General features: G+C 39.9%; 1 protein-coding gene across 3 annotated transcripts in view; it reads right to left on the minus strand.

Annotated features, from left to right (window-relative positions):
* HMCN1 (hemicentin 1) overlaps positions 1-16873 on the minus strand; it is a 312463-nt gene that overhangs the window by 90135 nt on the left and 205455 nt on the right. For all 3 annotated transcript variants that reach the window (XM_075002181.1, XM_075002180.1, XM_075002179.1), the window contains exons 47-53: positions 15975-16088; positions 14587-14673; positions 13398-13589; positions 11177-11350; positions 7815-7928; positions 5093-5238; positions 2268-2418 (exon numbers count right to left, since the gene is read on the minus strand). In XM_075002181.1, the coding sequence (XP_074858282.1) occupies positions 2268-2418; positions 5093-5238; positions 7815-7928; positions 11177-11350; positions 13398-13589; positions 14587-14673; positions 15975-16088 (978 nt within the window). The remainder of the gene's footprint in view (positions 1-2267; positions 2419-5092; positions 5239-7814; positions 7929-11176; positions 11351-13397; positions 13590-14586; positions 14674-15974; positions 16089-16873) is intronic.

The raw sequence follows: 16873 nt of genomic DNA on the forward strand, positions 1-16873 counted from the left end.
TGAAATGCATATTCAGAGCTTCATTAGCATGCGGGCGGCCGCAGCACTTCGAAATTGACGCGCCTCGCCGCCGCGCGGCTCGTCCCCACGGGGCTCCTTTTCGAAAGGACCCCGCCTACTTCGAAGTCCCCTTATTCCCCTCAGCTCATGGGAATAAGGGGACTTCAAAGGAGGCGGCGTCCTTTCAAAAAGGAGCCCCGTAGGGACGAGCCGCGCGGCGGCGAGGCGCGTCAATTTCGAAGTGCTGCGGCCGCCCGCATGCTAATGAAGCTCTGAATATGCATTTCAGCGCTTCATTAGTAAACTTCGAAATGGCCATTTGCGTGGCCATTTCGAAGTTTGGGTCTCGTGTAGACGTAGCCAAAGAGACAAACCACATGAAACATTCATTGTAAAAATGAATGCAGAGTGTGTTATCAGAGTCAAAAATCTAGGTTGCAAAGTAACCATATCAAAGTCTTTCCATTTCAGAGGAAAATCTCTGCTTGTGCTTTTGAAACTCCAGGAAAACACATTTTGAGGTCTGTTTATTTCTTGCATGTTGAAATGCACACTTGCTAAGTGCAAAGTTCTAGATATAGCTCCAAAGGTCATTTCTATGTAAATGATAAAATGCTTTATGTGCAAACTGAAATCAATTGGCCTTTGTTAAACTGACTACTATTATTGAGAAGTCACTTAAATAAGCAATATTTACTTAATGGGGAATTAAATTAATGAGCAAACGCTCACTGAGCTCAAGAAGACAAAAAAAAAATCACAGTTGCAGAAGTCATCAATGTAGAACCAACCATTTAAATTAAAGACTTCTCAAGAGTAATTGAACTTTAAAAGCATATTTTGAGACCTGAAAGCATGTTTGTAACCCCCTAGACCACTGGTTGAGAACTGCTGCAATAACCCATGTAAAATAATTCTTGTGATTAATCAGTGGGAGCCACAGTAAGGCTATATCTAGACTAGAGAGTTTTATCAACAAAATGACTGTTTTGCCGACAAAACCCAAGGAGCATCCAGATTCCCAAGGGTGTTCTGTCAACAGTAAGTCGACAGAACACAGCACTTTTGTCGACAGCTGTATTCTGCTTGCCATGAGGCAGAACATCTTTGTCAACATTGACAAAATGCTGGCCTGGATGCTCTGGAGGCACCTTCTGTCAACAGAAAGGGCTTCCGAGACACCAGGCAGCCCTGTCTGCTGTGCATCCAGTTGGCCATTTTACTGAGAGAGCAGCCAGCCCGTCTGGCTGCACTGTCTACAGAAGTTTTGTCAGAAGATACCTTCCAATGAAAACTTCTGTTGACAGATTGTTCTGATATAGACATAGCCTAAGAGAACTAAGACCTGGCCTACCATTTGTTTCTCTAGACTACATTTTGGTTTTTTGTAATTTTTAAAATCAACTTACTTGGCATCCTACAACAGAAAACTACTTGTTTCTACCTCCCAACAAAGTACAGTGCATTAGAAAGTTAAAAAACTTACACATTGCCAAAACACTTTGTAGAAGAGATCATTGATCTTTCTTTCACTCACTTCAATATAATTCTGTTGGCTTAAGGTTTACCCCAGTATAAGTTAGAGAAGAACCAGACCTTTTATTTCTTCATTTATGAATAGAATATAAATTCAATAAAAAACTCATATTTGAACTATTTTATCTTACTAAATACTTTAAAAAAATTAGGGCAAGAAAGTCAAATTGCCCTTTGTTCAGATCAAGCATGGTAGATAGAACTTTTTGAGGCCCATGCACCAGCAGCTCCAGCCCAAAATTTAAATTTAAATTTTAATTTAAATTAAATATTATTATATATGAGCAAACAACAATTTTACACATAAAATTTTATTAATACAATTACAAAACAATAAAATTCATATTAAGCATTAAATTCTCAATTAAAATTATTGTATTGTATTTAAACAAGTCCTGAAAAAATATTATAAAATATACCTAAACCATAATCTATAATAATAAATAATTGTGAGTTTCCAATAGAAGTATGTTTTCTTTTGGTGGCCCTGACAGCTATCAGTTTTCATTTGTGTGGCTTTGAGTTTGACATGCTTTGTCTTGACTGATCCAAAGGCTGGGGAGGAAGAAAAGTATAAACAATATCAGCGTTTTAAAACAAATATTCCTAGAAAATGACTCACAATGACGGAATAGCAGGATTATATTATTATTATTGCTATCCTATTATTATCCTATCCTATTAGTACTATCATATACTATTATTAAATATTACTTTGCTTCCCTCTTTACCTTGTATGTTCACGTCAAATTCCATTTCATCCTCTCCAGCAATGTTGGATGCCACACACATGTAACGACCAGTATCTGATATCTGAGCTTCCTTTATCCTCAGAGTGTGGCCACTGGCTTGAATAGTAATATGAGCATCTGCTTTAATAGGCTGTGATTTAATTGAAATAAACGTATAAGTATTAAGTTAAATACAAACTTCAAGTATTAAGAACTATGAAAGTAATCTGATGGTACACCCTTTTAGCTCTACTTGACTCAGCCATTTGAAAGGAAGTTGGAAATAAGAAAACACGTTCTTTGAACATATTTGTTTCCTTTCTGCTTGCCTTGGCTTTACTAAGAATAACAGAAAAATATATCTACTATCATTGCTCCCAATAACATTAGGAATCACACTCCAGCCAATAAGCCTGCCCCTGCAAGATGCTAAGCATCTCCTGAATTTGCCTGTTAGCGTGCTTATTGCCTATAATATAGAAATATAGGTCTGTAGCCTAGCATACAGTACAAAGTCACATTACCTTGATATTAAACTTCCATTCTAATGAAAGATGTGTGATAAATCTAAGTGAAACAATTTGATGGGAAAGGAGCCCTTTACAGAAATGAAAAGTTATTAACAAAGAAATAAAAAAGTCTACTCTTTCCAAGCAGATGACTTACACATTTTTTTATTTCAAAATGTAGTTAACCTGATGAATGACTATAAATATGCTGTGGTGCTCCCTATTCATTCCATTTCAACAACTTTTATACTCAGGATCTCACTTGTTCCTCAAAATCTGCTCTTGGACAATCAGCTGCTTCCGTGGCATTGTCACCAGAACCCAACAGAACAGCTCCCTGCAAGATCTTAACAGCCTCGGTGAGAAGGGGCAAGATCAGGACTGCAAAAAGATGACTGAGGTTGGGACCAGGCTGCCATACATCTTTCCAGCACAAACCTTACAGGAAATCTGCACTAGTGGCATTAAAACTAGGGGTGTATTTTCTTCTTGTGATGTTATCAAATTGAAATATTAGGGATCTGATTAAAATGTGGCACATGGTTTGAAAGGTTTAACCAGTTCATAGACTGAATGATCCAGGATTGACCTTTAAAGACTCCTTGGGAAGATGTTAGATGGTACGTGGGCTGTTACACTAAGCTAGGATAGAACTTTGAAATGCAAACTTGCATTGTTAGAGCAGTAGTTTTTTGCACAGGTCTTATGATGTGAACAATAATCCTTTTCTCTTACTATAGATTTGATTCAAGATCAGAAGGGAATATTAACATTTATGATGAAACTTGAGTGAAGTATTCTTGTTCATATGTCTTTTGGAAGGTTGTTTACTGTAAACTGTATGGCTATGTCTACACAGCAACATTATTTCGGAATAAGTTATTCTGAAAGATTTTCCAGAATAGCTTATTTCAAAATAGCAATCTACACACAAAATGTGTATCGAAATAGTGCTCAGCTGTATCAAAATAGAGTGTCCATGCACAATACATTAGATTTCAGATGAGAGCCCCTGAAAGCACTATAGTATTTTGAAGTAGCCCCTACCACCTGTCAATACAGCCCCTATTCCAAAATATCCATCTATAATATCTATTTGGAAATAGGTGCTACTTCTCGAGGAATGAGGTCTACAGAATTCTAAATAAGCCATCCACTATTTTGAAATTATTTCAAAATAGCAATTTTGCTGTGTAGATGCTCGCAAAGTTATTTCCGAATATCAGACATTTTTTCAAAATAATTTTGCTGTGTAGACATACCCGATGTGAACTATTTAATGGATTAATCACCTTGTGCTAATTGTCACAATATTTGGGAAAGAGAAGGTTATGTTAAAAGCCTGTTATGCTTTTCCAGGCCAGGAGGCTGTTGCAAAGGCATAAAGTCTTTTTGTCTTATATCTGCTTGGACGCTCAGGGGAAAAGTTGCACGCCATAAGAAAGGAGATCCCAGGAATCCTGGTGTCCCTTTAATGGACATTGACTTAGAGTTCTGGATCTGCTTGAGGTTTCATACTGAGAAAACCTAAGCCACAATGTCCCGGTCATTGGCTGGAATAAACCTGGATATGGATTTTGGATATGGCCTTAATTGTAAAAAAAACTTTTTCCAACTACAGGGTTACAATCTCTATTAATTAACTGAAATGATACTTGAACTCATGTCTGTACATGTACTGATCTTTTAACCAATACTTTTTTTTTCCCTTTTTAATAAATTTTAGTTTTGTTAATAAGAGTTGGCTATAAATGTGTATTTGGGATAAGGTCTGAAATATTCACTGATGTGGAAGGTAATATGTCTGATCCTTTGCAACTGGGAGAACAGTGGGATGTCTTGGTGGTGGCCCCAGGCTAGGTACACGAAGGGAACTGCATGAGTTGGCGTTTGATCAACCAATAAGGTGATACAGAAGCTGTTCTGTGCTGGCTTGGTGGCTATAAATATTGAAATAACCACCAACTTTAGGGATTGGTTATCCTGTTTTTAGCAATGTACCCTAACTGAGTGACCTCAGCTGGTTTCCCTGGAACTGTGCATTATTTAGTGCCAGCATGCAGAGAGATTTGGTCTATTGTAGATTCCCTGAGATCCGTAAAGTTATAGGGTGATACCATTGTCCATACTACGGGGGTGAGGGAAGGAGGAGGACTGTAGGGAGACCTTGATTATAGTGGTGCAGGATCATGAGCCATGTGTGCACCTATGATGGTATAAAAATGTGATTTAAAATTATGATAAATATTCAGCTGCTTCTGTAAGGGGAGGGGTAAGGCCACACTCCAAAAGGAATTAATTTAGTTTGTTACTGGCCTGTCCATCCTTGTACCAGCTGATCGCAGCTGCAGGAATTGCATGAACTTCACAATCCAGAGTAAAGCTGTTGTTTACTTTGATTTTCACTTCTTTAGGGGAGATACCCATCCCTGAGATATCTCCTTTGTTAATGACAGGTGGAACTGCAGAAATACAAACATCTCAATGAGTAAAACCAATTTCTCTGGCTGAGTTAATATTTTATACATAATTTAAAATGAATCAGACATAAGAAAATCAAGGATAATAACCTTGATAACCTCTATGATCCTCTTCTCTTAGCACCACAGATGTGTTATAACAAAACAGCAGTTCTCAACTTTTTGGTGAAAGTACACCAGACTATGTCCTTGACTGTCCCACTCTACCATGCATGTGGCTTTCATATGTACTAACTATTTAATCAGAGGTAATAAAAATTAAACCATTGTATGTGTATGTGCCTAATTTAGGTTTTTGGAGTCCTTAATTAGTAGAACTGGTCAAAACTCAGAATATCCATTCCATGGAAAATTCTGTCATTTTGAAATTTGTTATCAATCTGATTCAGAGTTTTGAAATTTGCCACAAAATGAAATTATGGAAAAAAAATAATTTTGGGTAAATAAAACATTTTGTTTATTTTTTACTTGATGTTTCAAAAAATTAATATATAACATAAAACAAATTTCTACATCCCCACAGGAAGTGCTGATTTTGATGTATGGGTATTTTCTGATGAAAAATCATTACACTGCAAATATTTTGACCTGCTTTAATTAAAGTAAGTTGCAGCTTCAAGTGAAGTTCTGTTTCTTTCAGTGTCACTATGCAGACTGTTTTAAATGGTGAGCACTCTGGCACACAAACTACCTTTACACTATGGCTGTTTCTACACACACCACTTTCTCCAAAAGTGGCATGCCAATAAACGAGCCAAAATATGCTAATGAGGCATGGATGTAAATTCCCCACACCTCCAAAACAGTGTGTAGAATAGTGGCCCCTGGGGGGTTTTCTGGAAGGAAGTCTTCCTTCCGGAGGCCCCTTCTTCCCGAAAATTTGTGACCTTATACTAATGAGGTGCAGGAATTTACATTTGTGCCTAATTAGCATATTTCAGGCTATTTATTAGCATGCAAAGTGGCATGTGTAGAAACGGCCTATAATGTACAGGGCCCAGCTAGTGCAGTGGGGCCATGGAGCCTGACTGAATCCTCTATGTACTTCTCTGATTCAAACAAACACTCAAACAATCAATCAATCAAACAGTTTCCCAACTGGGTGGGGTACAGCCCAAACTCCTTTTCAGTTTAGAGCACTAATACATGCATGGGAGATGGGAAGCAATGTTTTACTAGGGGCACCAGCAAAGAGTCTCAGCATTAAAACAGAGTGGAACACTGAGAATACTGGACCCAAGAGTGTGAAGTATCTATAGTAATAGAAGAACAGGTTTGTGGGGTAGCTCAGTTAGTCTGTTCAAGCAAAAAGTACAGGGGGGTCCAGTGGCACCTTAAAGACTTATTATTTTATTATGGCATAAGCTTTCGTGAGCTGCAACTCACTTCAGCAGGTGCATTAAAGTGAAAGAAAAAGAAACTGACTGTAGGGATAAAGAGATGGGAATGTTACATAGGTGAAAATACCAAAGTGGAAAATTACTTATTATTATAAGAGAACCATTTCCAGTCCATATTCAGAACATTCTGATGGTGTCAAATTTGCATCTGAATTCCAGCTCAACAGCTTCACATTGCAGCCTGTTTTTAAAGTTATTTTGTAGGAAGATGGCAACTTTCAAGTCTGTTCTCCCACGGGTTTTTTATGTTACTTTTCTTGATATCTGATCTGCTGTTTAGAGACAGTCTGGTTTGTCCAACATACATGTCAGAGGGACACTACTGGCCAGGACTGGGTTTACAATGGCTCCTGGTGCTGGGCCCACACTAAACTGGGACACCATCGGCTGACAGGCCCAGCACTCCACTTGCTCTGTGGAAAAGTCTGTAGGCACAAACTCCTCTGACTCCTCTCTTCTCTAGCCCTTCCCCTGCATTCCTCTCAGCCAGCTGGCCACCCCAGGTCTTCCCCCCAACCTCTGCCACCCTGGACCCTCCCCTTCATCCACTTCCTCCTCAGCTGGCTAGGTTGGGTGGCTCTTGGGGGGTCACATCTCACAAGGGTCTGCCTACTATGCTCTCTAAAATGGGCCTGGCTCTGGATGGCGGCCTGCCACTTGTGTGGCGCTCCAGGGACTGAGCAATGTGGAAGTAGTGCAGGGCCCAGGTCATTCTCAGCCAGCATGGGGGGTGGCAGCATAGGGAGGGCTGTCTGGGCCTCATGTAAGTGGGTACTCGGGGAATTCGGCCTGGGCTATTTTTAAAAATAGCTCTGGAGCCTGTGGGCTTTCACAGATCTTCAGCTGTGCAGCATCCAATGACTTGAAAGCCCAACAAACATTTCAGCAGAAAGAGAGATGAATCATTGCTACATCTTCCCCTGGGCACTGCAAAGCCTGCACCTCAACTGAATGCTTGTAAATGGTGCCATACAAATTTCTTCCTGAAGTGGTTCAAGATGGTGGGCATGATGTGTATGAACACAGGTGTTAGCTGGCTAGAGTGAATACCTGTGGTTCAGAAACTCTACTGAGCAGCAGGATGGATAAATCTGTAAAGAAAAAGTGAAGAAACAAGAAAAAAAAATAAAATGTATTCCACCATTGTAAAAAACTTACTGTAGATTTTCACTACATAGTGTTTCAGTGTTTCTCCAGCTTCATTTGTGGCTATGCAGGTATATCTACCAGCACTGTCCTCCTGTGCATTTAGAATCTGCAGGGTTCGCCCTCCTGAAAAAAAAAAAAAAAGATATTATTATTCACTCGGGTTAGCACCGTGCTCTTCATATGCCAGTTACTGAGGTTTTCTGACATCATACTTCTACCCTCAGAACTAAATTCTTCTCTTGCATGTGCATGCACAACTCGCATTAAATTCAAAGGGGACTGTCCGTGTATAATTTAGGTCAGGATGTGGCACTATGTAAAAATGAGTGTACAGTATCTGAACTGGGTATGGAATCACTCTCTACGTGACTAGGTATGTGTCATGGTTTCTGTGAAAAGTGTTATAGCAGTTCTGGTCATGGAATGATTTATGGCCCTGTGCTTTGTCTGAATAATTGTGTTTTGCCTTCTCTTTTGTGTAAACAAGTAAAAATGCATTAATTCTACACACAGGCCTGGATCTGAGGCATTGTCATGTAATTTAGTTTCAGAACTGTACTTCAAAGGAAATGATGCTCAGTGTGGAAAAGAGAGAATATAAATACTCATGTGAAATGTTGTGGACGTGGTGAATCAACAAGATTTAAGACTCCAGAGCTGTGTCTACACTCGCTCCCAACTTTGAAGGGGGCCTGGTGAGTGGGGTGTTGGGAGATTATTATTGAAGTGCTGAAGTGCATATGCAGCACTTCATTAAGCTAATTCTCCCCTGTGGCAACTTCAAAGTGTTAAACTTGGAAGTGCCGGCTCGTGTGTAGCTGCGGCTCACCCGCAGGTACTTTGAAGTGCCTGGGCTACTTCAAAGTCCCTTTACTCCTCATTTTAACACTTGGAAGTTGTCACGGGGCAGAATTAGCTTAATGCAGCACTTCGTTAGTAATCTCCCAACACCCTATTTACCATGCTCCTTTCGAAGTGGGGAGCTAGTGTAGACACAGCCCAAGTGTGCAATTCACTCATGTTGCCTGTACTTTTCAGCATGCATCAGTTTCCTTCTCACAAAGTCATGTTTACTTGTGATTTCTGCACACTACAGTCTCCGAGTGCAACCCCAAAGTAAACTGGCTAAAACACACTTAAGCCTTCATTCTTAGAAACTGTTCCCAGTGAAGTCATGTCATTTCCATATACTATTAATGCTCACATTTCCTCCACACAGATGCACAAGTTTCTGTAGTGAAGCATAACAGAAGTGTACTTACAATCTCACTAGAAAATCTTGCCTCTATTTCATATATCCTCAAAGGGCTGGACAAGAGATAATCCAACAAATGGACAACTACTTTTTTGCTTTCTTTTTGATAAGCTACTAATAACCTAGATAAAGATGGGACAGAAGAACCTCAGACTGTGTGTGCACTGAGCCTAGTGATGACAGTCTGATGCAAATAAGCACTCAAAAATACAAAAGGCACCACATTTGCATATCACGAGGCTATTTGCATTTTTACAGCCAAACTCAAGCAGTGTAGATGTGGTTCTGCCAGTAAAAATCCCCTTTGTAGGCAGCCCCTTATGCCTGATTTTTTTCCAGGTATCAGGGGCTGCCCACAAAGGGTTTTTTTTGCCGGCAGAACTATGTCTACAGTGCTTGAGTTCTGTCACTAAAATGAAAATTAGCCTGACAAATATGCATATTAGTCACCAGAACACGCATATGAGCCACAATTTTGCATTTTCAAGACTGCTTATTTGCACAAAACTGTCAGCACTAGGGCTCAGTATAGACACAGCTGCAGAGGTATGAACACTTTGCAAATGGAGATTGTAACTGTGAAATACTCATAACAAGAGAACAATCATGTAATTTTGTTCAAAGTTTACACTGCACTTCAAACAGCTTTGATTTAATATCACTTTTAAACTTTACTATACTGAAGAAAAAGGCTGTTTTACCTTTATTTTTTGTAGCTTACATTTAACACAGCAATGTATTGTGTTTGCTTGGTTGTTTTTGCTGTGTTTCGTTTTGTTTTTGTCTGTGCTGCTGCCTGATTGCATACTTCCAGTTCCAAATGTGGCAGGTGGTTAACTGGTCATTTGTAACCCTCAGGTTCTGTTGATGGGGTCAGCAACCTTTCTGGGGCACAGTGCCAAAATTTGACCTTTTGACCTCTATGTACGGTCTGAGCTCTGGTGATACTTTTTACAGTCATTAATAGTCCTATTTACAATAGCTTCATTAATAAATAAATTAAGGTGCAGAGCTTTACCTCTCAGGTGGTGGGTGGTGCCATTACCTGGTCTTTTGTTAATCCACAGTTGACATGGCTTTGGGCAAGCTCAGAGCCTGCATGGGGGAGGGCTGGGGCTGAGCTCCTGTCTCACACGCTGATGAATATCGGTTCGTGTGCCAATCTTGGCACCTGTGCCGGGAGTTGCCGACCCCTGTTCTACTGCATTTTATTTACCTTTTCTCCTTGTGTTGCCTATCTTTACTTCTTCTTCAGTTACAACATTCCTCCCACCACCCATTTTTGAAATGTTCCCAATATTTTCACATACTGGACAATGTTGGACATATTTTTAGCAGGTGATCTTAATTTTTAACAGATGTGACTACAAGCTAAACTAATTGGTTTGTAGGCACATCAATCTTATATCCAAATTGTAGTAAAAAAGGTAATATTGCCTAATTTGTACAAAGAGATCTTCCTGCAAATTTTGCAGACACAATTAAGGAGGTAAACTGGAAATATCCATGGTTTCAGCATTGGTCTGCTAAACCCAGGGTTGTGAGTTCAATCCTTGAGAAGGCCATTAAGGGATTGGGGCAAATAGATTTTAGGGATGGTGCTTGGTCCTGCCAAGAGGGCAGGGGACTAGACTAGATGACCTCCTGAGGTCCCTTCCAGTTCTAGGAGATGTGTATCTCCAATTTTTATATATATATATATATATATATATATATATATATATATATATATATATATATATATATAATTGCCATTTTACTGTGGATATGAAATTGTACAATAATAAATACATTTTAAAGGTATCAATATTATGCGTGTTATCAATAGGTCAAATGAAGTTAACATGTTATTGTGCTGTTACCACTTAACTTTAATTATTACATTGTAACTGCGCAATTAACTTGTCTCACCATGGTTTTACAGAGTAAAGGGATAAATATTATCTGAATGCATAATAATAACAAATTACCCAATGGTTTTGGAATTCTTTGAGATCCTGGGATGAAAAATGCTACAAAAGTGCAAAGTGATGCTATTACTACAACTAATTGTTTTGACTATGAATGTGTCATCTGATAAGTGACAAAACATTTATTTAAGAATAAAAATAATTACCTGGCAAAATTCGGATATTTCTGTTAGATTCCAGTGGGGCTCCATCTTTTAGCCAGGTAATTGTAGCTGGTGGATACGAATAAGCCTCACAAGTCAGGGATGTGGGGCTATTCAAGATAACAATGACATCTTCTGCATTGCCAAGGCTACCTGTACCCGCAATGGTTGGAGAGACTGGGAAGCAATAAGAAAATCCTCAATAAGGCAAATGTCAGGAATTAAAACCAATGTAAGTCTTCAGTTACTTTTAAATGGAGAACTGCTGGTGTTACTTGAAGCCTCTTTATAAAGAAAAATTCAATATCTTCTTTATGGACTTGGAAGCTCTCACTTGCAGGCTCCATTCCTGCTGCTTCCATTGGACAAGAATTGAGGCCAAGAGGAGTAGTGGGAGGTAGTTCCAGCAGGCAGAGGGCAGAACAGAGCCACCTGTGCTCCCCTGCCAAAGGGGAGCTTCACCAAGTATGTGCCACAATCCCCTGCTCCCTCTCACCCCAGCCCTCAAGTGCCCACACCCAAGCCCACTTCCAAACAGCCCCCTCCCACACACTGAACCCTTCATTTTGGCCTCACCTGGAACCACCTGGAACCAGACCCCAAATTCCTTTCCCTGGTTTGCCCGACCCAAAACACACCCCAGCCAGCACCCTCCTCCCACATACTGAACCACTGATCTTTGGTCCCACATGGAACCTAGAGGGACCCCACAAAATCTATTAGCCCCAGATATCTAAAAGGGTTAATCTGGCCCTGAAGGAGGAAAGTCCTGGGCCTCATCACCTGCTGACGAGAGAAACCACAGCACTCTGAATTGCTCGAGTGAGGTGTGCATCTCTGTTTTTTTCTTCTTTGTGGTTGGGAGTCATGTCAGTGAGCTGTGGTCCCCAACTGATTTTTCTGTAGGTCAGTGGACCCAACCCATAAAAGATTCCTCATCTCTAATTAAGACCTCCTGAAGAGCTCAGATACTATGGTGATGGGGCCATAGAAGTACCACAGGTACAGAGGGAACGTCTCTGCATCACATGCATTACATCACATGCTATCCCTTCCCTTGATTTTGGCCTCTTCCTTTCACCTACACAGCAGACCCCCGACTTACATGATTTCAGCTTACACGTTTTTTGTAATAATGTAAGTCAAAATCATGAGTAGTAGGGAGCCAGGAACCAGCCAGCAGCCTGGCTTCCAGCTCCCCTCTGCTTTCAGGAGCTGGGAAAAAGATCAGTGCTGCTGCGCTGGTCAGTTTCCTAACTCCAGCAAGTGGTGGGGACCTAGGAGCCAGGCTGCTATTTGGTTCCTGGCTTCCCACCACTTCAAACTGATCAGCGCAGCTCACTGATATGCAAATGGCCATTTTGAACATTACTAATGAGGCAGTGAAATGCATACTCAGCACCTCATTAGCATGCTGCTGGCCGCGGCTCTTCAAAATTGCTGCGTTTCACTCCCACGTGGCTCATCCTGACAGGGGTCCTTTTCAAAAGGACACCAAGAACTTCTAAATCCCCTTATTCATATCGGCTGATACGATAGGATCCCCTTCTTAAAGTTCTATCTGATAATAGGAATCAGGGGATTCTGAAGTTCCCAGGGTCCTTTTGAAAAGGAGCCCCATCTGGATGAGCTGTGCAGGAGGGAAACGTGGCAATTTCGAAGAGCTATGGCTGGTGGCATGCTAATGAGGCGCTGAATATGCATTTCAGCACCTTATTAGTAATCTTCAAAATTTGCATGGCCATTTTGAAGATCTGTGTCAGTGTAGACACAGCCTTCCTACGAAAATGTTGGGAGGGGAAATCCCCCATTCCACCCTCAAAAGACACCCCTGAAAGGGATGTGGGCCAGAATATGAGAGTATGTAAAAGAAACTTTACTATAGTCATTATAATGAAATAATAGTTGATCTTAGGTTTTCTGAAACAATGTTTGCTTTAATGGTGTGTGTAACACATTTCTTCTGTAACACACAAGACAATGTACCATTCTGTTCATTCAATATGTAGATTAATTCCTGTTCTAACTCCCTGTGTTCCTATTCAATTTGTTTTTATTAACGGTATAAGTGCCTTATTAATATTAATCATGCTCACAAGTGTACAGCTGTAAATATGTAATCCTACTCAGGTAACTTAGACATTGCTTTTATCAACTGTTAGAGCCACCACAGCAGGAGTGTGAGATTCAATGACATTAATACATGTTTCGGAAAATCACTTACCAAGTACATTGAGACTGTAGCTTTTGCTTTTGTCACCAGCTATGTTGGATGCAACACATGTATATCGCCCTGTGTCAGCCACCTGGGCATTGGTGATTTGAAGAAAACGTCCACTGGACAGGATCTGATAATCTGCATCCTGGGTGAGAGGCTGCCCATCTTTCACCCAGATAATCTGTGGTACAGGATTCCCTTAATAAAAAGATACAATTAATTTTAAGCGCTAATTACTGTAGCTTCTAAAACATGAGAAGTTACTGAACAACAGAAAAAAACATTTTCGTGTGTCCACTTAAAATTTAATGACAAAAATACTTCCTTGTGTTTATTTTAAACCTGCTGCCTGTTATTTTCATTTGGCGACCCCTTGTTCTTTTGCTATGAGTAATTAACACTTCCTTATTTACTTTCTCCACACCAGCCATGATTTTATAGACTTAACTAATATATTCCTTAGTTGTCTCTTTTCCCGGCTAAAAAGTCCTAGTTTTACTAATTTCTCCTCATATGGAAGCTGCTCCATAGCCCTAATCATTTTTGTTGCCTCTTATGTACCTTTTCCAATTTCAACACATGTTTTTTTGAGATGAGGCAATCACATTTGCACATGGTATTCAAGATGTGGCCATAATATGAGATCTTCTGTATTATTGTCTATCCCCTTCCTAATGGTTTCCAAAATTATGATCAGTTTTAATTGCCGCTGCACACTTAGTGGCTGCTCACAATGACCCCAATATCTGTCTTGAGTGGTAAAAACTAAGTTAGACCCCATCATTTTATATAGGCATATATTAAAAGAGAGTTGGGATTATGTTCTCCAATGTGCATTACTTTGCATATAACAGGGATATACTTTTCTGTTAAATTCTAAAGCATGTTTAAAAATAATCTATGTAAAAGTTCTTTCTCAGACATTCTATAGGATATATCTCTAAGGATTACTTTCTAAAAATACATTAATTAAGTCAAATGTTTAAAAAACCCACTGTATTGACAGTGACATTAAAACGTGAAAAAGAATAGACACAATTAAATCAGAGTCAAATTCTGGCTTTCAGATTTTTGTACACATACACTCAAACAATCGCGGTCAAGAAGGGAATTGTGTTGTAGAAAACTAACACACCCAGCTGTGGTGGGTATAGGAGTTGAACAGGGAACATGCTGTAACACTGCAAAGCCTTACCTATGACTTCACAACTTAACGTAACACTGTGTTTTTCTTTCACTTTCACATCCTCCAATTTATTCTCACCCACAATTCCCGGGGGCACTGTTAGAGAGGAAAAAAGGCATAATATTGCACACTATTAATTATATCAAATTTACATATAATATATTACAGACCTATAGTGATAAAACTACATCACTCAGGGGCGCAAAAAATCCACTCCCCTGAGCCATGTACTTATATGGACCTGATCCCCTGTGTAAACAGTGCTATATTGGTGAGAGACCTTCTCCTGATGACTTAGGCTACGTCTACACTATGATATAAATTTGACTTAATTAAATTTGATTTTATAACACTGGGTTTTATAAATTCAGTTTTGATCATCCTCACCTCCCCACAAAGTAGAGTTACTGCCACCACACTAAATTACCAAACATTGACTGTTTCAGCAGTGCATTGTGGGAAACTATCCCACAGTTCCCTCAGCCCCGAAGCATTTTGCTTTTTTTTGCTGGTGCAGTTTGGAAAAAAAAAAATGTCCTGCACGTGGTTGTGGGTGTGTGATGTCATCTTTCCACATTGCATTTCCCTCATTCCCCTACCGTAGAAAGCAAACAGCCATATTTTCAGAAACAAAAAAGAAACCTCTTCCCCCACAAGTTGCATGGACACGTGCGTTTGTGGGGAGTATGGTGAAGTGCATCCTGAGGAGGAAGGGGTGGATGACAGCAGGGTCCATCCAGTATAAAATTAGACACTGAAAGCCAGGAGCTGTTTATTGAGCCAGAGCCAGTGTATTCTGTCCCCTTAACTCAGGAGGTGGCTTCAGAGGCCAACCCAGATCCTGGAGAGGCAACTTCTGGTAAGTGGGCTTTTTTTATTACTGATAATAGTATGTTGCAACTGTGGGTGGAGGGTCTATGCCCCCTCCCCATAGAACAGCTTGTTAATATGCCTGGGGATGAAGCACAGATCCTCTTCGGACAAATTAAAGCTGCAGGTCTTAGACAGGCACTTGTGGATTCTCTTCCTGAGATTTCTGGGGAGACCTGACTTATTTCTGCTTCCACAGTAAGGACACCTGACCATGCTAAGCCATCAATAAGTGATCTGGAATCTTCAGCACACTAGCGCACTGCACACTAGGGAATTTCTTCAAAGAGAAGTAGATCAAAGTGCAGTAAGGAATGAGCAATGCATTATAGGAGGGTCTACATGGACATTGAATGGCACGCTAGTGTACTATAGATACTCACCCAGCCTGCCATGCATTAACTCTTCACCTACACAAGCCCTAAGGAGAACTATTCTTTTTACAAGGTAATAAACTTCAATATATATGCTGGTAGAATATACAATATGACACTTTTTGTCTACTTTCATCAAAATCATACACTTACCTAGAACTGAAAGACCAAAATGTTTCCTTACTTCTCCTGCAGCATTGGTTACTACACAGGTATACTGACCCGCATCTTCAACCCTAGTGTGTGTTAAACGCAGTGTCCTGCCCCCTGAACAGAAAAGTCACAAGAAGATATACTTATTAAAATGCCCACCTATAAAAATAAGAGATGACAAAAATTCCACACAGAATGCATTCAGACCCTTTTTGTGATTTTAAAATCACATTTAAAAATAAGTTATCTCCTGCTGCTATAAGAAAGACTCTCACAAAGAGGAGAAACTGACTCAGAACTCTGTTCTCTTTCCTTTGCAATCACTGGCAAAACTCCCATTGGTTACACTTTGTCAGGATCAGACCCTAATTCAGCAAATCATATAGGCCTATGCTTTATTTTGATCATGGGACTATTCCCATTGAAGTCAGTGGGACTATGACCTACATAAGTGCTTTGGAGTACACCTTTCTAACTACACATGAAAAACAATTAAATTTACTAAACACAAGAAGCATAAACTAAGGAAAGAAAAAATATTTGTCTTCTCGTGTGTTCTAGTGCTAATACTAGTTTCAGGTGTTATCCACAAAAATAGGCAATAATTTTAGTAGGTGAAGAGTAGTTTCTTTCTGCGCTTGTTGATTCTCTTCCATCAAGCCTGTGCACAGCTGCACAGGAAGCACACAGCTCTGAGATGTACTGAGTTACCATCTGCACAAGCTATTCTTCCTTCATATCTCGCCTGCCTCTCACTTGCACAGCAAAAGTCGCACAATTATCCTGGCAGGGTTTGCTCCTCATATTGACTTGACTTATTTAACTGAAACCCTTGTACTCTGAGTGAAGCATTGGTCATCTACAAGTCTCTTCTATTTCATTCTGTCTTGAGACAAAAC

Source organism: Carettochelys insculpta, chromosome 9 (assembly GCF_033958435.1).
Source record: "Carettochelys insculpta isolate YL-2023 chromosome 9, ASM3395843v1, whole genome shotgun sequence".
NCBI lineage: Eukaryota > Metazoa > Chordata > Testudines > Carettochelyidae > Carettochelys > Carettochelys insculpta.